This window comes from Odontesthes bonariensis, chromosome 18 (genome assembly GCF_027942865.1).
Source record: "Odontesthes bonariensis isolate fOdoBon6 chromosome 18, fOdoBon6.hap1, whole genome shotgun sequence".
Taxonomy (NCBI): domain Eukaryota; kingdom Metazoa; phylum Chordata; class Actinopteri; order Atheriniformes; family Atherinopsidae; genus Odontesthes; species Odontesthes bonariensis.
In genome coordinates, this window is record NC_134523.1 from 18,388,455 (window position 1) to 18,410,147 (window position 21,693).

Genomic DNA, 21,693 nt, shown 5'->3' on the forward strand with positions numbered 1-21,693 from the left:
GGCAAATATCCCAGTAAAAAAAGAGCTGACGTAAGATCAGTGCCATTTTGAAAACGTTGGAAACTTTGAATGTTAGAGAAAATGAAGTGGGTGGGTATGTTTTTCCCAGTCTGCATTATCTGGTGTGCCCCAGAGTGGAATCCTCAGTAACAGTAATATGTGATTAAAAAGCAAGTATATCCCTGGCCTTAGAGGTGGATTTGTAACCTTTCTCAGCCTCATGAGCATCGTCTGTGCCACAATAGACTTTCACAAGCACAGACTTTTCTAATTGTTTTTTGCTCAATAAATGACCAAACGCAATTTTGCTGCATCACTCATTTTCTATTTATCTGCTTTTAAGGATCATCTGAAATTTTAATGAAATCTTGGGTCATATATATATATATATATATATATATATATATATAGTTTTACTTTTTCATACAGTATTTGCCATGATTTGTGTGAAGCTGCTTAGAAAGCTCAGACGGCTTGTGCTACTTGGAATGATATATGTTCTTTTGCTGGAGCCTAATCGCCTGAATCTCTAGAACAGAGGTACACAAGTGTAAAGTTAAAGCGGTTTGACAGGACACATTTATTAGAGTTAGAGTTTGGTTGAAAAACTGGAAATTACCCTCGTTTATGACCGTATCAATTTTTTATTATTTTTTAAACAAGTGGGTCTTTTAAAATAGATGTTGTTGCCACTCTCCAGAAGATTATGAAACACAAGCCAGTCAAAGGTATTTGAGGTGAGGAAGATGAATACATTTCAAGTGAAAAAGTAATTTCGTGTTTCTTCACCAGAATACCGGCCAGAAACATGACCTCAATATTTCTAAAGCCTGGGCAATGCCCTTGATGACGGCAACATCAAGAAAAGAAGAAGAGAAACTGAGATTTGGAGATATGGAGAAGCAAAATGAGGATAAGACGAACAATAAAGAAAAAAAAGAGAGGACCTGCGATTGAGGAAAAGGATGAAAGTGAGCGGGGATAAACATGAAAATGGCAGGAAAAAGGCAAGAAGGATGAAAAACAGTCCCTGCCTCTCCCTCTGTGGGGTGGAAGAACACAGCTTGGCTCGCCACGGTAAACACAGAAAACACCACAAGCACAACAAACCACAGGCTGCCTGGCACACAAACTCACACACACGTACACATATATACCAACACATACAACGCCAGTACGCTAAGCCTGTTCCGCTGATTCTCACAGACACGCAGTTACACTCAGAGGCCTCCTGTTGTGATTGACAGCTTGGGAGAAACCACTCAGAGCCACAGGGAGAGGAAAACCATAAACCCAGCCTACCGCCGGTTGAGTGACACTGATGTGAAAAACCACTTCCACTGATTGGCAGGTGAAGTTCCAACAAGCAGGGAAGGGGAGAGGCGGATGAGTATGATGTCTCAGAAAACATAAATCCTCCAAAAAAAAAAAAAAAAGGAAAAAAAGGAAAAAAAAGACCACCTTTCAAATGTGAGTTTGTAAACAGGAAAACAGCTCTGATGAGTGTTGGGATGAAAATGTCCACGGCTGAACTTTGACTTGCACGACTCGGGGGTCAGAGGTTAAAATAAACACAGCAACACTTTCACACCCGTCAACATAAAAGCTTAATAAGGTTGTCACACTGAGGGCCACTGAGCCAGCCGCCGGGTTGTGTTTTGCCGTTGTTTAAATAAAAAAAAAAAGAAGAAAAACTAAACACACAAAAAAATTATCTTTTTTTTTTTTATGTGAATCATAGCCACAAGAGAAATGTGACACCAACTCTTCTTTGAAAGCTCTGAATCAAATCTAAACATTTGCTTACAAGTATATAAATATATACTTCTTTATATCTGCATTGGATTATTTTGCAAGAAGATTTCAAAACTAAACCCCAGTTTTTTTGTAAGTTTTAACAAAACTGTCAGGTTGATGTGGCCAACTTATCATAGGAACTATTTTTAAAGGTAATTAGCTGTTTCTTTGAATTAATTAAGGATGTTTTCACACTTGGAAATCTGTGCTATTATGTTTTGAATCCAGTTAATTTGTTTTCACCTGCACTTCATCGAGACACACCAAACAACCTCCCATGGCGCACCTACATCCCGCTGTCATCATCCTAAATCTACATTTCCCTGAAATAGTTTCTGATTGGTTTAGAGACAGTCTGGGACCATCTAAATGAATGAATAAACTGTGATAACATCATTGTGGCAAATGCAGGACCTTATCCAATAAAATATTGTACTATTGCAACTAAAAGCATCTGTTTCATGTTTCAGAAGAGACAGTAAAGGTCAGTTGGAGTTCGCTTCAGAAGATGAACTAAACCTACTTGCTGTAACATCCTGCAGTTACTTTAAAAGTTTGTATTGTCCTCAGAACTGAACCATTATTCAGTTTAATCAAGACTGAGACCACTATTTTGTTGGAAAAGTTCACACGAAACAAGTTGGTGGATAAACTTTGGTCAGCTGGTTAGACCAAACACGGCCCCAGAAGTTGCAAATCAAATTTCTATTGCCATCTGTGGCTATTTCTATGTTACTGTTCTACCTTGTAAACAATTAATGAACATATGGATGAAGTTAAAAAGTATACATTTAAAAATAATTATGCAATATGATTTAACAGATTAAAAACAGAAAAGTGGAACTAGAAGTAGAGTGAAAATAAAGTACATTTACGATGCATGTCTACACGGAACGTCAAGACTCAACTGCTCCTCCACATAAATTTAGTCGCTTTCTTTCGTGAATTAGATATCTGGTTACAATTAAAGTCAAGAAACCGAGGTAAAAACATCAAAAACAAATAAATGCCTCTGCACTTTATTACCATCCTATCTTTCCAACACATTACACGCATTAGCCTTTCACTCATTCCTTTTACCAGTGTGTAAAATTCTCATTACTGAGGTTTAATTAAAACCACACAAACTGTCCTTTAATGGAATCAGTGCGACACAAATCGAAAGTCATTAACTCCCAGAAACTCTCCGACTGAATAAAAACGTTTCGAGATACAGTAGTTTTACCATTTGAGAATATCATGAGTAATCTAATTAGAAATGATAGCCATCGCACCTTTGAGGTATGTGAGGTGTGTGTGTGTGTGTGTGTGTGTGTGTTCAGTCTCACCTTATTCTCTCCTTCAATGACGATGATGGGCACTGAGGTGGCGGGCCAGCGGTGTTTTGCAGGGAGAGGTTTGTCGCAGTTCCACAGGACGATAATCTGCAGACAGAATAAAACAAACATGTTTTTACCTTTGCATTTTACCTCATTCTATCATTTAGGTCGAAAAACTTTCTCCTCTCACTTTGTTGCCGCATCAACACACCGCACATCTGACGTTTACGTGCCTTGTGGCTAGCAAATGCCATCTTATTACAAGCTGATCCAATGTTAAGGACCCAGAGGGGAAACCGAGGCAATAAAATATTTCCAATTATGACCACACAGTGGCTTAACATTTCAGAGCAGAACCAATCTCATCACATTGTCAGGTTTCACTTGGTCCGAGGACAACTCTGACCACACATTTTCCAGCCCATATGATGCCCATCTCTAATCAGATGATGTTTCAGATGAAGAGGTCATGTTCCCAGCTGCGGTCATGTTATGTTTTATATGACTCACACTGCAGCTCAGCGACCTGCAGGTCAGCCAATTCATTGCACTACAACAGCTGATCTCATTAATATTTAATGAGAAACACACACTCATGCAAAATGTTCCTGCCTGACCTTACGCACACATTTACACACACACACACACACACACACTGATGTCCTTTAGCTCTGCTCAGTCTTCTGACGTGAAACAATGGAGCGACACAAATTTGCTGAGTCTCTCTTCGTCGACATTGCGGGCCTGTCAAGCTTTGGATTTCTCCCCCGTGGTGACGTTGACGGCACGTCACTTTCGACAGAGTGTGGAGGGTAATTACAAGATCAAGAATAAAAGTGTATGAGGAATTCATTTAATGAAGTTCTACTGCTCTAAGCTGCAACGGATAGCATTTTGGGCTAACATCTGTAGCTATAACATCCGTTAGATATTAAAGACCCCCCCCCCCCCCCCCCCCAACATCCTTTTAGGTTCAGTCTGTGCTGCTGTGTTCATTCTCTTTAAGGTCATTTTGTGACCATTTATGACATATTTTTGTTTGTTTGGAACTTCTTTATTCCAAGTCATGTCACTCTTTACGGTCGTTTTGTGCCACTTCTGGATTATTTTGCGCTCCAACTTCATTTCCCCCCTCCTAACGTGTGTTGAGAGTCTCTGGTTGATTTTTGTGTCTTTTCGTGTATAATTGCAGCAGTTTTGTCTGCATTTGCAGTTGTTAGTGTTTTAAGCAGAATCTTTTATGTCTCTATCATTTTTTTTTCTTTGTGGTTGTTTTGTGTATCTTCCCTTTAAGTTGTTTCATGTCACTTTGCTGTTGGTTAGTGTTTCAGCTGGTTGTGCTTATTACTTAACATTATAAATGCAACATTATTGCTTCAATTTATATCCATTTTGTTTTACTGTTCCCAGCTAACAAATATTGGTTCCCAGAACTCTAGAGAAACATTGTTTTTTTTGTTGGCTGTTGAGTGGTTCACCAGGAAGACTTTCCCACCTTCAATGCAACACCAGTTTTTAGATGTTAGTTTTGGTCCCCCCCATGTCTTCTAAATGACCATCATATGGGAACCTTTTGGTAACCTTCACAGAACGTTCCAGTTTTTCCATTTTCTTTGGTTGTTGAGACATTCCCCAAAAGTTTGTTTTGAATGATGTATTAGTTCACAGGGTTCATATAACTAATTTAGCAATACAAATGATGGTATATTGATAACTATAAGATAACTAGAACGGGAAGCATTCCCACAACCAGAAAAACAATGTACACGGAACATTTTTGGGACTGAAATGTGTTAGCTTGGTCTGCATTTGTACTCAGTAACACTTTCAGCGGCACCAAGAAGTGTTTCATTAGCTTCTGGGTTATGTCAAGTTACAGAAATTCAAGTGTGATCATTATACTTCTTTATCATTCTTCCTTTGTTGTCCTCATTCCGTGTTTTTAAAATGTCTAAAAGTATTTAATTGTGTTTATTGTGAACTTGATGTAAATCTTTTCTTCGGTTTCTTGCATTTTGTCTTATTTTCCTGTGTTGAGCTCTCAGGATCACTATATATCTCTATATTTAGGTGTAAAGTCTGGTTGGGTTGGTACAACACAGGTTGTAACAATTAAAACATTTTCGAGGAGTTTACGAAAGATTTCACAATATTTTACAAAGTGGCAACATAAAGGTATATATTAGAAACTAAGTGTGAAGTTTTAATTCCCGGAACATAAGTCAGCAGTAGAGGTTAGGATGTATTTATTTATCTATTTACTTTATTTTACCAAGTAAATCTCTTGAGATATAAAATCTCTTTTCCAGTGTCCTGGCCAAGATTGCAGCCATACATGTTAAAATGCATACACATAATACACTGATACATAATAAGTCTGCCCTTTTATATGAAGAGGACTTTCAAAAATTCCAATCCAATGCTGGTCATTACGTCTTTCTTTTTCTCTATTCTAAAGCAACTTGCTGGCCAGTGAATTTTGGCACTGGCAGTAAAATTCAGCCAAAAAATGAATAGAATAATCCACTTCTTAGCATTGCCTACCAACTACTACTGTGGCACACAAGCTTGGGAGCAGGAATTAGTTGAGATAGGAGTGAAAATCCACTCCCCCCCCTAATCCCCTTTTCATGGAAGTAAACTGTTAGTGACACATCATCAGCATCTATTCCTGTAGTGTTCCGTTGCCGTGTGTCAGCTAACATCTGTCCTGCTGAAATGTCCTTGAGCGAGTCAGTAAATTAATCCATCCTGGTTCCACCGTGCAGAGCTGTGGTCGACGCTGTGCTCAGGCGTCCCTGATGGAGGCGAACCACAAGAATTTCCCTCCAGCGATCAATAAAGCTTCACATTACTCTGACATTAACTACGTCACATGTAACGGCTCCCCTCGGGGACTCTGCTCCCTGACTAGACCTGCCAAATAATGCGCTGGCAGACATTTGGATGAGTTACCCCCGCTCTGTTTTAAGGTGTTCTTGTTAGACTACAGCAGCAGCTGCGTGTTAGTATGCACATATATCACTGGCATAAGTAAAAGATTATGTACAGCTGTTTGATGAGTTTGCAGAATTATCTCACCATTTTCAGCAAATACAGATTTAAAAAAAATAGCCATTGTGAGGCTAAATGTGGCTGTGAAAATGTCTGTCATAGTGAGATAACAACAGGTAAACACGCGAGCACACATAGCACACACACTTGAGTGCTAATCCACTCTTATAGGCCTCCATTGCTGTTTGATTAGAAAGACAGATGGTGTCTCTGTTAGCTCTCCACCCTCTCGGGGTGCTGATGGTGGCATTGTGTGTATATACCTGCATGTGTGAGAGCATATCTGACCGGAAGAGAGCGAAGAAATTGTTGTGTATCTCCAGCACAGAAAGGAAGGAGGAAGAAACACTTCCATCAAAATGTGGGTTCGCAAATTCACACATGAGCAAACACACAGCAGGAGGTCCACTGAGTCAGAATGTGCTTCAAAAGCTTTCTTGCATCCAATTTAGCCTCCTCCACTCTCAGTATTCTTTCAATCTCTTCTCTCCATTCATTTATTTATACCCTTTCCTCATCCGTTCGTAGCACAGTAGCACCCACCCCTCTCCTAAATCCAATCACCCAATCTCTCTCCTTCACTGTGCACTATGAGTGGAGGAAAACATCCCGGCTGTGCGCCTGGCTCTCTGCTCTGTGTGCACAGCCTGAAGAACACAAACACAAAAGCAACTTCATAAAAAATAATAGCAGGGAAGAGTTTACTCAGTCAACCTGCTGTTATGAGAGAATGAGTTGCAGAAAGTGTGGCGGTAACAGGATGCGCTGTTGATCCAAACCACTTCGACGAACTGCTGAACATGAAAGCTGAATTCTTTTATTGGACTAGCTGAAATGTGTTTGAAGCAGAGATCGTCAAAAAGTTGTCATGTGCTGACAGTTGAAATCGATTGCTTTTGATCAGACGGAGGTGAAATTAAATCGTATTTTTAGATGCACTTTTTTTCCTCAAGAGAGATTTTGATATCAAGTTTGATCAGCTGTCACTGTCACGCAGTCATCCATGGTGGCTCATACATTGACAGGTAAAAAAAAGTTAAAGGTTTGAATATTAGCTTGGTCTGGAGCTTTGGAGTTGTATCATCATATCGGGGAATAGGTTTATAAGGTTAAAAGATGTTTGAGGATTGCATGATTAAGATTAGATCAGATTTATTGTCAAGCATACAGTCATACACACGAAATTTGTCCTCCGCTTTTAACCCATCCAGGTTGGCACCTGTTGAACACACACATGCACATGCACAGGGTCACACACTCATAGAAATAGATGCCATACACTGGAGCAGTGGGCAGCCATTCACAGCGCCTTGCTCAAGGGCTCCTCAGCCGTGACAAGGAGGTGGACTTATACCCCTCCAGCTGTCAGTTTCACCAATCTTTTCGAGAGTGGGAATCGAACCACCCAACCTTCCGGTTATTGGACGACCCTCTCTAACCACTGAGTAGCAAGTGGAGGTTTAAGGATTAGTTCTTAGAGTTTGGGAAGATTAGGGAATTTATTTGTTATGGTCTTGATAGTTTGGGGAAAAGATAATTGTGGTTTGGGTAGGATAGTGGATTGGTTCCTGTGGTTTGGGTAGGATAGGGGATCGATTCCTGTGGTTTGGGTAGGATAGGGGATCGATTCATGTGGTTTGGGTAGGATAGGGGATCGATTCCTTTGGTTTGGGTAGGATAGGGGATCGGTTCCTGTGGTTTGGGTAGGATAGGGGATCGATTCCTGTGGTTTGGGTAGGATAGGGGATCGATTCCTGTGGTTTGGGTAGGATAGGGGATCGATTCCTGTGGTTTGGGTAGGATAGGGGATCGATTCCTTTGGTTTGGGTAGGATAGGGGATCGATTCCTGTGGTTTGGGTAGGATAGGGGATCGATTCCTGTGGTTTGGGTAGGATATGGGATCGATTCCTTTGGTTTGGGTAGGATAGGGGATCGATTCCTTTGGTTTGGGTAGGATAGGGGATCGATTCCTGTGGTTTGGGTAGGATAGGGGATCGATTCCTTTGGTTTGGGTAGGATAGGGGATCGATTCCTGTGGTTTGGGTAGGATAGGGGATCGGTTCCTGTGGTTTGGGGAGGATAGGGGATCGATTCCTGTGGTTTGGGTAGGATAGGGGATCGATTCCTTTGGTTTGGGTAGGATAGGGGATCGATTCCTTTGGTTTGGGTAGGATAGGGGATCGATTCCTGTGGTTTGGGTAGGCTAGGGGATCGATTCCTGTGGTTTGGGTAGGATAGGGGATCGATTCCTTTGGTTTGGGTAGGATAGGGGATCGATTCCTGGAGTTTGGGTAGGATAGGGGATCGATTCCTGGAGTTTGGGTAGGATAGGGGATCGATTCCTGGAGTTTGGGTAGGATAGGGGATCGATTCCTGTGGTTTGGGTAGGATAGGGGAACGATTCCTGTGGTTTGGGTAGGATAGGGGATCGATTCCTGTGGTTTGGGTAGGATAGGGGATCGATTCCTGTGGTTTGGGTAGGATAGGGGATCGATTCCTTTGGTTTGGGTAGGATAGGGGATCGATTCCTGTGGTTTAGGTAGGATAGGGGATCGGTTCCTGTGGTTTGGGTAGGATAGGGGATCGATTCCTTTGGTTTGGGTAGGATAGGGGATCGATTCCTTTGGTTTGGGTAGGATAGGGGATCGATTCCTGTGGTTTGGGTAGGATAGGGGATCGATTCCTGTGGTTTGGGTAGGATAGGGGATCGATTCCTTTGGTTTGGGTAGGATAGGGGATCGATTCCTTTGGTTTGGGTAGGATAGGGGATCGGTTCCTGTGGTTTGGGTAGGATAGGGGATCGATTCCTGTGGTTTGGGTAGGATAGGGGATCGATTCCTGTGGTTTGGGTAGGATAGGGGATCGATTCCTGTGGTTTGGGTAGGATAGGGGATCGATTCCTTTGGTTTGGGTAGGATAGGGGATCGATTCCTGTGGTTTGGGTAGGATAGGGGATCGATTCCTGTGGTTTGGGTAGGATATGGGATCGATTCCTTTGGTTTGGGTAGGATATGGGATCGATTCCTTTGGTTTGGGTAGGATAGGGGATCGATTCCTTTGGTTTGGGTAGGATAGGGGATCGATTCCTGTGGTTTGGGTAGGATAGGGGATCGATTCCTTTGGTTTGGGTAGGATAGGGGATCGATTCCTGTGGTTTGGGTAGGATAGGGGATCGGTTCCTGTGGTTTGGGGAGGATAGGGGATCGATTCCTGTGGTTTGGGTAGGATAGGGGATCGATTCCTTTGGTTTGGGTAGGATAGGGGATCGATTCCTTTGGTTTGGGTAGGATAGGGGATCGATTCCTGTGGTTTGGGTAGGCTAGGGGATCGATTCCTGTGGTTTGGGTAGGATAGGGGATCGATTCCTTTGGTTTGGGTAGGATAGGGGATCGATTCCTGGAGTTTGGGTAGGATAGGGGATCGATTCCTGGAGTTTGGGTAGGATAGGGGATCGATTCCTGGAGTTTGGGTAGGATAGGGGATCGATTCCTGTGGTTTGGGTAGGATAGGGGAACGATTCCTGTGGTTTGGGTAGGATAGGGGATCGATTCCTGTGGTTTGGGTAGGATAGGGGATCGATTCCTGTGGTTTGGGTAGGATAGGGGATCGATTCCTTTGGTTTGGGTAGGATAGGGGATCGATTCCTGTGGTTTAGGTAGGATAGGGGATCGGTTCCTGTGGTTTGGGTAGGATAGGGGATCGATTCCTTTGGTTTGGGTAGGATAGGGGATCGATTCCTTTGGTTTGGGTAGGATAGGGGATCGATTCCTGTGGTTTGGGTAGGATAGGGGATCGATTCCTGTGGTTTGGGTAGGATAGGGGATCGATTCCTTTGGTTTGGGTAGGATAGGGGATCGATTCCTGGAGTTTGGGTAGGATAGGGGATCGATTCCTGGAGTTTGGGTAGGATAGGGGATCGATTCCTGTGGTTTGGGTAGGATAGGGGAACGATTCTTGTGGTTTTGGTAGTTTATGTGATCGATTCTTGTGGTTTGGGTAGCTTGGGGGATTGGATGTTTGGGTTAGAATAAGTTATAAATTTTTTTTCACATTTCAAGTTTTTTCTAGTTAAAAAATATTTTTTCGCTCTTTTCCTGGCTTTGGAAAGAGTTGAATATCCCAACTGACCCCACCCTGTGACACACTCAGTGGGGTTACATGGCACTGAAAGGATCGGATAATTGGCTAAATTACAATTTCAATAAGATTGATTTATTAAGTGCATGAAGACACCTTAATCGGACAAGAAATTGGATCGGATCGGATTACTCGCGATCGGATTAAGACATCGATCGAGATAACTCGGTTGAAAGTCAAAATAAACGTGCTTGTAGACGGGTGAAGCACGTGGTGAATTTGACTTTGCATTCTGCGCATGCTCGAGATTTTTTCTCGGGGTTGTGAACCGGATATCGGAAGAGACGATATTACTGCTGTTGTCAACATCGGAAAGAAACAAATGCGACGATGGAGAATGTGCCATTGTGCATCGTGTTTCTGCAATAAGCAGCTCATCACAAACGAAATGTAGAGGGACGTACCTTCATCTTGCTGTCCATTCACCATTTTCTCGAATGCCCGAGTTTGTTGTTGTTGCTGGTGTTGAATGGGTCAACTGGAAGTGGCTCTATTAGCAATAGTTGAAATGGGTACAGTGCCACCTATCGTATTGGAGTATGACACGCTTTGTGCCTCTGATTCAATTCATTCGCTGCCATATATCCAAGGATAATTACCCTTGGTCAACTCATTCTTATTGTAATTTAGCTAATAATCCGATCCTTTCAGTGCCATGTAACCCCACTGACTGTGATAGACTATATAGATATAAGAATATCTTGAATGTGCATGTTCGCTTCTAGACAGTTTTCAGAAACCATATAGATGACTTTCTGTTATGGAACCACCAGCGTTTCAGAGTTCCTCTCTTCTTGACAACTTGGAGAATGCATTATAAAAAATGCCATTCCATTTCCATTAGATCACCACAACCCATTTGGGTTTCCAGCACATGTGCAGTAAATGCCCCATGTAGAGTATTGGGCACAGCAAATTGGAGGGTATGCACATGTGTGCATAGTGCCTACAAAAAGCTGCAAAGAAGCTGCAGCTGAACTGGCTGAAAGCTTATCTGACACTTGAAGTGAAAAACCCTTTTTATTCAACACTGGTCATTATTTCTAATAAGTATAGTAATTAATTGAATTCCCTTTTTCTGGCTGATCATTTATTATAGATATTGAAATCAAACACTATAATTTTCATGTTTAGCAGGAAATTTAGTTAAAGAGTTACTGTTACTGGAAACAAAGTAACATTTTTTAATCCTTTAGATTGCTGCATTAGAAAGTACTCCCAAGTTTGTAGTTCTCAACAAAAAAGTGTTTGTTTTGTCAACCTTTCCTTCTACACAGTTATTAAATTCTTGATTTATATGGTTTTGTTGCATTTAAAAGTAAATAAAAAAACAACTTTTTAAAACTTAACTGTTTCTTTACTAACTCACTGTCTTGTAAAACACATCATAAACAGAAACAACTGCAGAGTCCACACATACGACAGTGCAGAAGTGCAAGCAGTGTCTTGCTGTCTTCAAAAGCACCATTATTATTCTATTTGTTAAGATGAACCATTTAGCGAAAACCATCATTAAATGTCACTTTAGTAGATTTGCAGTACTTGTTTTTAATTAATTAAAAAAAACCAAAACATATATTAGACAAATTTGCATAAACTGCAGTATATATATGACTGTATTACAGTTAATTAGAACTTCAGAGTTTGAAAGATGTCAAGCTAAAAGAAGCAATTAACATAGCTCACCCTCATATACCACCCTATGTTCATGCATTGCACCTCCCTGCCACACAAAATATGAACTTGCCTTCTCATCTACTGGTGGCTACACAACAAAGACACACAAACAGCCACCAGGGAGCAAATTCCATTTCATTTCCCGCTTTGGTAAGGAGCAAGCAGGGGAATCAATACATGCCATCTCCAGCTGTGCTGAAGGGAGTGCGGCTGCCATAGAGACAGATGTAACACAGCTACAAACTGCTGCTCTAATTCAATCCTCTGCTGTTAACTCACAAACACACACAGATGGAATATGAGCTCTGGTTGGGAAACGCAATTGGAAAAAAATTCATGTGAACCTCAAAATGTGGAGTAATTTCAGGAGACTCAAGGTGGAGAACAGTGGAGGATTTGTGATGTGCTGAGTGAAGACAAACACATGCAGACACATAAATCACTTACCTGTGCACAGTACGGGGACTTGGCCACAGCTACTAATAGCTTTAGTATGGGTTGGGACTGGGACACCAGAGGAGAGACAGCATGGATGACTGCTGTGAACTTGGGGTATGGTTTAATACCTGAAACACAGAAGACATAAAAAGAAAAACTCATGAATACATCTGGGCAAATTCAAATAACAACAAGACCTCAAATAAAGAGCAGTGACTGTCAGCCATCGATGTAATTGCAGGCTCTTTGAAGAAAATTGGCTGAGCGAGAACTGAGGGTTCTCATTTGCAAACACTTCATATCTATTTTCAGTGGAAGATAGTACTTGAAATGAGACTGTCAGCAGTTACAAATAAATATGACAGAGTTGTCAGGGATGAACATTTCTCAAAACAGTCTTAAAATATTCAACAATGCTAATGTGTTTTGAAAATGCTGAATCACTTGATCACTGAATATTTCATTTTGAGAACTCCTCAGCTGTATCTGCAACCCAATAAACAGACCACCAACTGCTGATGTGACTTTAAATTCAGTCTGACTTTATGTTGGAATAGAGTAATCGAAGCTGAAAATGAGTAGGAAATAAGATATTGAGCAAGACGGATCATAGAGGACGTCCAACGTTTCCTAATTTAAATCTAATCTTACCCAAACCAGCAAAGCATGGCCGGGAGGAGATAGCACAAGACAACCCTCCTTTCTGCCACTGAGCAATTTTTATGCAGAGGAATATATGCAGTTTTCAAACTTGGTAAACTGCCGTATCTTTCTGATATATAATGAGAAAGTGTAGAGTCTGCAGACTTAATCAATTCCACGGATGTACATTTATAACAAATTCATACACAATCTTTCGTGACATCCTGAACAAAACCCACTGTGGACTGTTGGAAGTCATTCTGCTGCTTCTAACTTTCTCTGTGGGACATCATCATACATGTACGAGTAGCTAAACTCATTGCAAATGAACAAGTTTAAGTCACTTCAAAGTTCATTTTGTCAGATGTTGGGATTATCAAATTTGAATTTTATTAGAGCAGAGCGACAGTCCATAAAAGTGACTGTAAGTTGACATGTTGTCTTAAAGGACTGATTTTCAGTCACATTTACTGACACATTTAGCCGACTGACAAAAGAGAACAGAAAATATGTGAATGAGAGCAGCTTTACCTGGAATTCAGCTAACCCTTTACTTTTTTACAAAAAGTTGCCTAAAGAACGAACGTTGGAGCATGTAGCACGAGTGCCGAGGCTCATTTAAATCTAGTTGAGTGTATATGTGTAGGAGTGATTTAGTCCTCAACTATATCATCCAGATGTGTTAGTAAGACTTCGAGAGCTTCAGTTTCATACGATTTTGACCGGACTAACATGTTAGATGCATTTTAAAATGGTTTCGAACCGACTGATACAATAATTAATTTCTTTCTAGTGTTCTGTAAACATGCTGAATGAAGTGGCCTTAAGTTACAGCACAGCTTTACAAGCTACAAAGTGTATCCAGGGAAAGAGCACTCAGAAGCGTGGTTTTGAATTGTATGAATGAAGCTTAGGAAACGAAAGAGGCAAAACTGTCCAATATTTCACAAGAAAACCGAAAAAGCTGATTCAAGTACAAACAAGAAAAGGACACTTTTTTGCTACCACAGATTGACCTCCTGAGAGTCATCGTATAACTCCTAAATGGTTTTTAATTCCAAGGTTAAGAGCAAAAATTGAAGGGAAGGCCCTTTATTGTTTAACATGTTATTACATGTTAAATAGAACAAAAATAATCCTAAATTCCTTTTCAAAACATTCAATCTTTTAATAAACACAGATTTGAACAAGTCCTCCATCCCAGCATCAGATGCTGCATGTGAGGATTTTGCAGACCACTTCAGAAGTAAGATCAATGCTATTAGATCCAGCCTTTTATCTCAACAAAATGTTGATTTTAACATTTCTGAAGCATTGTCTTTACCCGAGGAAACACTGGATAGTTTTGTCCTGGTTGATGCCAAGATGCTTGGTCGAGTTTTCTCCCAACTAAACCCAACAACCTGCCTTTTAGATCCCATTCCCACATCTCCTTTAAAGACATTTTATGGTTTCTTCGAGTGTGAGCTTTTAAATATTGTAAATTGCTCTCTTCAGACGGGTGTTTTCCCATCTGCCTGTAAAACTGCAGTGGTGAGGCCCCTTCTGAAGAAGAGCAATTTAGATCACAAGATCCTTGACAATTACCGACCTGTATCCAACTTACCGTTTTTAAGTAAAATTATAGAAAAAGTTGTTTTTATCCAATTAAATGAGTTTTTAAACAAACACAATATTTTTGAGAAACATCAGTCTGGTTTTAGGAAGAACCACAGTACAGAGACAGCCCTTTTAAAGATTGTAAATGATCTCAGGTGTAACATGGATTTACAGAAGCTTTCAGTCCTGGTGCTGCTGGATCTTAGTGCAGCTTTTGATACAGTAGATTACCACATTTTATTAAACAGACTTAGAAGCCTGGTGGGTGTCTCTGGCACTGTTCTTAAATGGTTTTACTCCTATCTCACGGATCGACAGTTTTTTATAAGTATGGATACATGCTCCTCGAGAATTCATAAAATCAAGTGTGGGGTTCCCCAAGGATCAATTTTAGGCCCATTGCTTTTTAATCTGTACATGTTGCCACTTGGGGATGTCGTCAGGAGACATGGCATAAGTTTTCACAGCTATGCTGATGATACACAGCTTTACATTGCCGTGTCTCCTGATGACCTAGAACCAGTTAACGTTCTTTTAAACTGTATTTTAAATATAAAGTCATGGATGGCAGAGAATTTCTTACAGCTCAACCAGGGCAAGACTGAAGTTTTAATTATTGGTCCTGAAGACAAGAGAGAGATCATTTTACCCAAACTACAAAATTTTAAATCTTATCAACATGTAAAAAATCTGGGTGTTCTTTTTGACTCTGAGCTGGATTTTATCCAACATATTAGAAAGGTAACAAAGACAGGATTTTATCATCTTAAAAATATTGCCAGAGTTCGCCCATTTCTCTCTCTTGCCAGCACGGAGGTGCTGATGCATGCTTTTATTTCTAGTAGAATAGATTATTGTAATGCCCTGCTTTCTGGTCTTCCCAAAAAAAGTATTTATTACCTACAATTAATACAGAATTCAGCTGCATGTGTGCTGACAAAGACCAGAGGGCGGGAACACATTACACCAGTTTTAAAATCCCTGCATTGGCTCCCCGTGCATTTCAGCATTGATTTTAAGGTTCTTTTAGTTGTTTATAAATGTCTTAATGGTCTTGGGCCTTCTTATCTATCTGATCTGCTTTTTATTATGAGCCCTCGCAGACCCTGAGGTCCTCTGGTACCGGCCTTTTAGTTGTGACAAAAACGTATGGTGAGACGTCGTTCCACTATTATGGACCTCATTTGTGGAACAGCCTGCCAGAGAACCTCAGGGCTGCAGAGAATGTTGATGTTTTTAAAAAGAGGCTCAAGACCTACCTTTTTAGTTTAGCTTACAGCTGAATTTTATTTAATTTATCTATTTATTTATTATTTTATATATATATATATATATATATATATATATTATTTTATTTGTTTATTTATTTATGTTTGCTTGTTTTGTTTTAGTTTACTTTTATCTATTCATCCATTATTTAAAATATCTATTTATTTATTTATTTATTATTATTATTATTATTTATTTTTTAAATGATTTTATTATATACTTATTATACACTTATTTATCCAGTGTTTTTCCTCATGGGGATCTTTGCCCACTCGGTCTGTGGGGTCATTACTGTGGGGATCGCCCTGGTTCGGGGTGGCTGGGGGATCCTGCACTGCAGCCCTGGCTGTGGTGTGGATGCCGGCCTGCCCTGATCTGGGCGGTTCCCCGTGGTGGCGGCCTCTGTGATCATTGGTGGGCTGGCTCCCGGTGTGGACAGATCCCCAAGATACCGTTTCCTCACTTCAGCGTCATTGAGGTCATAGTTAGTGATGCTTTACTGGACTACACTGCAGTGGGGACTCTTTCTACTGGGCTTTATCCATGTCTGTAAATGTGGTTGGAAAGTACTCACAACACATCTCAATATGATGCTGGTCAGTTCAACACTGCTGCAAAACCCAACAGTCAAAGGAACAAATGCAAGCACTGTATTTAAGGCAGTTAGTGGTTTTACCCAGTAAAGTGGCCACAAAATGTTCATTGGATCAGAATGCTGTTATTGAAAAGAAATATTTTAAGCTTTTTGATCTTAAGTTCATCTTGCTAAAGCAATAAAAAAGCTGCTCCAGCAGTGTGAGTCTGAGAGTCAATATGCATGATGAGAGAGTTTTGTTTATGGCTATTGGAGATGGAGAGGAATTGTCGCCGAGAGACAAATTTGACTCATTTACCCATCAGTGACAAGCCACCTTGTCTCCTAAAAACCCATCCATGTTTAATTGTTTCCTCTTTTACAAACAAATACACTTGCCGGCATTGTAATCCACAGTCACTGTGTCCATCCATTTTAAAATCCGCTGCACACCCCGGAAGGCTCCATCATCTGCGTTTGTACTGCCACTGTCTGCATGTGTGAGTGTGTGTGTGAGGGTGTTTGTGGTGGCTGTGCAGCACTTGATGATGATGAAGTGAAGAAATGAGGAATGGGGCAGCTCACCGGCCACATATGTGGTGGGGGAAAACTCGGCGCTATTGAACCGTAGCGGGAAGAAATGGCTTCACTGCAGTGGCGGCAGCAGTAGCATTGCTGACTCAAAAAACAATGATGGACGGGGTGGTGTGTCAGCAAGCCTAATGCAAACATCAGTCATGGGCCTATTCGTGTACTCTACTTGCTGCTACGTAGAACCATTGGAAGAGGGCAGCAGATCAGGGGGAAGGACATATTTCTACTATTCTGACAAGGTACAGAATCACAGCTGAGAAGCAGCTGTGTGAAAATCTACAGAAACAATGGACAAAGATTATGACAAAGTCTGAGAGAAACTCTGCTAACCTTTGTGGATCAGTTCATTGTAGCACCGGTGTGTGAAAGTGCTATGTCTGTTATGTAACGCTTCAAGCTCGCTTCCATGTTTGTGTGTGTGAGTGTTACTGACCCAGTGTGGCGTAGTAGAAGGGGAAGTCTCCCAGGTACCCAGAGTACTGCGGCAAAGCGAACAAGCCCCCAGGGTGACTGTTCCACATCAGACTGCTCCTGGAGCCGTGCTCCAGCACACGGTCCTGGATGATCTGCACACAGAAAGAAAAGCAAATATTCACTTTGTTTTTTTCCCACCGTGCCCAAACACTTGGAGCAAATTCTATTTTCCGTGTTGCACAACTCATTGACTGGGAATGAGGGTTAGACAGGAGAGTAACGGCATGCTCGGGCATCGTGTCCACAGCACAAAGTGTAGCAGTCTCACAATAAAGTCTCAAAAGTTCAGTCTCCAAATTCATTGAGTTTGCCTTTTATAATTGCGATGTGCCTATACAGTATTTTGCGTAAAGTGAAACTGTCGGAATGTGATATTGCACAGCTGTAACATCGTCAAAATCCTTATAAGGACGTGGGAGGGAAACAGAGGAGCGTCATGCCAGACAACCGAGTTTGAGCCCCATCCGACACAATATTGTCCAAAGACTTTTTTTCTTTTCAAAACTGCTGTCAGCTGTGGGTGGTTAGGGTTAGGCGTGTATATGATCAATTAGTATGCGAACAATTTCTGCACCTTCCCTGTGACAATACTGCATTTTGGACAAGCAGACAATCTTACCTGTTACTGTGATTTTATGCGAGAAATGAGAACAAATGTGTGACTTATAGATACATATTATGATTAAGCAGCAGTTCATTTCAATTCACTATTGCTTTTTTTTTCCAACTTGAAAAAAACTGCAGCTTTTAAAAAATATACCTAATTTGTTTAGATAAACAGGTCTGTCTATTAAAAGTCAGGTGTCTGATAAGGGCTGAGGGTTAACACGAACAGATTCCCAAAATACAAGAATTGTAAAGTAATATAGAGACTTTAACAGGGCAAAAAAGGTTAAATATTATGTAGTCACAGTATGATATTTAATAAGTGGAAATAGGAAATATGAATAAGACTGCCTCTATAAAAAGCCTGTTAGATTCTGTGGTTAAGATAAAGGCCTCACAGTTTAAAATTGCAATCTCATTTTAATGATTACAGTTCGGTCTCTGCCTTCTTCGGGGCAGATGATTATTTGTGAGGTTTTCCTTATCAATAGAGACTAAGAGAAGAGTCTGAATCTACTCAGAACACAGAGGAAATATTCGTGTTGCTAAAAGGATGATAGTCAGCCTCCCAGATTATGTTGGGTGAAATAAAAAGACCCTGATCAATGAGCCTTGTAATCACAACAATAAAACGTTTCACACTGAGAAATGAGTTTTCACACAAAAATGGCAAGAAGCTGATGGTCCTAAATGTAAATGAATGGCAACACAGCTAATGCCGCCCCCCTCAGTTCAGGATGTTACTGAACTGTCATTTAAAACTCATCGAGTGATTTAAAGCAGGTGAGAAACTGTTGGGAAATTAAGTCTGCAGGCATCAGATGAAAGCTAGCAGAGCTTTCAAATGTTTACCATGTATCACCTTACAAAAGCAGCTATCGATTGTGTGAAGAGTGAGTCGCTGGGGCACAAAGCAAAGCTGAAACAAATCTGTGTTAGTGTGCAATATTTCCTCCGCCGACAAACCGAATGGAGACCAGCTCAGCAAGCCGAAGGCACCTGCGCCAGTCAGTCACACATACAGAAGCAATGGAGGGTGGTGGGGGGACAACACAGACAAAGTCATCAGCTGTATCTAAGCATCAGTCTTTCAAGCCTGCCCCAATCCTTTCTGGGCCCAAATAGAGCGGTCAGTCAAACGGTCAGACGGGAGAATGGGCACTCTCTTCCCCAGCTGCAGCTCACAGTCGCCTTCTGCTGAACAGGCAGACAGAGAAGACAGATATTGCTGCTGTGCCCTTGAGCCATGCCAAATTGCTTCAGTAAAACAGACACAGGTTTGCAGCCGTGTTTTATGGCAGCTATTGAATCAGGAGGTGATGGCCGTTGGCTTGGTAATTCAAAGGACGGATATATAGTAAAGAAGGAGGCAAAAAGAGTCAGCTGGGTGATGGCTGAGCAGCTGATAGCTGTTCAAATTGTAAAAAGCTAATACTATAGCCGGAGGGAGCTTACTGTGATAATATTGACAAAGCAAAATAAAAATTCATCATAGGAGGGCGGCCATGTGAAGAAAAGAGGGGAAAAAACCCAACAATGTGTGAGCTTCTTTTACTTTTCCGAACTCTGTCCCCGGGGGCAGTCGATAACCGTTTGCCTCAGAAAAACAGATTAACTCGGAATCTGGTGACTTCTCTATAAAAACACTGCCGGCCACCTTCAAACCCCGCAGCCCTTTACACCTTATGAGGGGTAATTTTGCTCGCTTGGCTGCGGCTCCTCCCCCGTCGGCAGCCCTCAGTCGGACATGATGGACGACTCAATCTCACCTCAGAACAGCCACAATCAACCAATTAGAGCATGATAGATAAATCCTGCTTCCGTGGGAGCACACTGTGGAGTCGGCTTTAATAGGTGAGTTTAATAGGTGTACCAGCAGCACAGATCCGGTGATATTGACCTTGTGATTGGTCGAGACGTTGCCACTTCCTGACAGGAAACACGGCTCATTCCTTCGAGCTCGCCATTGCCAAACACCCACATACTTCTTTGTCTACATTTATGGGGACCCACCACTGACATAATGCGTTCACTGGCTCCTTACCTCAACTCTATTATCAAAAATCCTGACCAAATTCTAACCCCAACCCTAAAATGAAGTTACCTCCTTAAAGGATAAAACTATTATTTGTTCTCATAAAAATGTCCGAACTGATAAGCGTAGAAGTCTCCCGGCTTTTGGATCCCATGGCATGAACACAGAGAAACAAACAGGCAGAAATAAAGTTTTGAGAGAATGTAAAAGGCAAGTGGGTTTGTAGATGTGTGCGAGCAGATTCCATCTTTCAAGCTATTCGAGTGTGCGTGCATATCATTACAGATCTGCAGTCGAGTCGTGTGTGTAGGCCCAACAGGATGAATAAACCACATTGGTTATCATCTCGAGGCTGCCATGGCAACGCCATTTACATACGTCACCCCTGCTCCTCTTCACCCTTTCTCCCTTTCTATTTTTCACTGGACGGTCGGTCAGGGTTTAGCATTGACCTGCTGCTGCACTAAAATGAACACAATCACATTCACAAACACACACCGAGTCAAAGGCTTTCACCATTTCACCTTGCACTTTTGAGCAGAGTGACAACATGTCGGCAGGGTTAAGCCAGGGTGGTGCTGCGAGTGTCTGCCCAGACGCATCTTGACAGATAGGGATGTGCCTCTGACTTTTTGTGTGTGTGTGTGTGTGATAGCTCACAGAGTGAAAGGGATAGATAACAAACATAGATGTAGAGTTAGCAGAAATGAGACCGACTCTGAATACCGAAGCTTTAGCAGATTACACGCGATGTGTGTGGAAATGTGATTGTAGCATCGAGGGGAGTCTTGCTCTAGCTTTAGCGACACAGTAAGGAGGGAAATTAAATGTGTGATGGGGAAGTTGAATGAAGAACAAAGAAGATATTTGCAACAACAGCATGACACTAGCACTAAGCCTAAGTTTATTTTTTTTCTGCATCTAAAAAAAATACTTGTTTAAACTCAGTAATGAGGGGTGGAGATAGGGTGGATCAACATTTGTTGATCCACCCTGTTTCTTTAAATTGGATTATTGTTAAGAAATTTAAAGCATATACCTTTAAATCCTAAATTCCACTGCATTATGCTTTTTCAAGTGAACTCATCCCGCCCTATCAAACTGTGCATCAATCACACCGCTTCAGTTGAAGTTTCAAGCAAAATAAATCAGTGGCCTGGATGCACATTATATCCACATTCCAGCCAGTTCAATCCCATGTCTAAAGATGACTTTTTGCTTTTTCTGCTCCGTCACTTCAGACTGAACCAGACTCATGGTGAACAACGTTAGTCACATGATTCAAGAATCATGTCATCAACAGCTGGAGATGAAAAAGGAGGAGGGCTGTTCAATAACCCGTATGTTGCTCTCTTCTCTTGAACAGCCCCAGTTGAAATAGTGGAATAGGGAAACTGTTCCACTCGAACAAAGCTAGAACAGGCCTCCTCTTTTTTTTAAACACTGGCTGTCCAGTCTTGGATGATGGCTCAAGTGA

At 41.3% G+C, this 21,693-nt stretch overlaps 1 protein-coding gene across 1 annotated transcript in view; it reads right to left on the minus strand.

Annotated features, from left to right (window-relative positions):
* ext1b (exostosin glycosyltransferase 1b) overlaps positions 1-21,693 on the minus strand; it is a 127,908-nt gene that overhangs the window by 16,493 nt on the left and 89,722 nt on the right. The window contains exons 5-7 of the mRNA XM_075450177.1: positions 17,535-17,667; positions 12,433-12,551; positions 3,126-3,221 (exon numbers count right to left, since the gene is read on the minus strand). Of these exons, the coding sequence (XP_075306292.1) occupies positions 3,126-3,221; positions 12,433-12,551; positions 17,535-17,667 (348 nt within the window). The remainder of the gene's footprint in view (positions 1-3,125; positions 3,222-12,432; positions 12,552-17,534; positions 17,668-21,693) is intronic.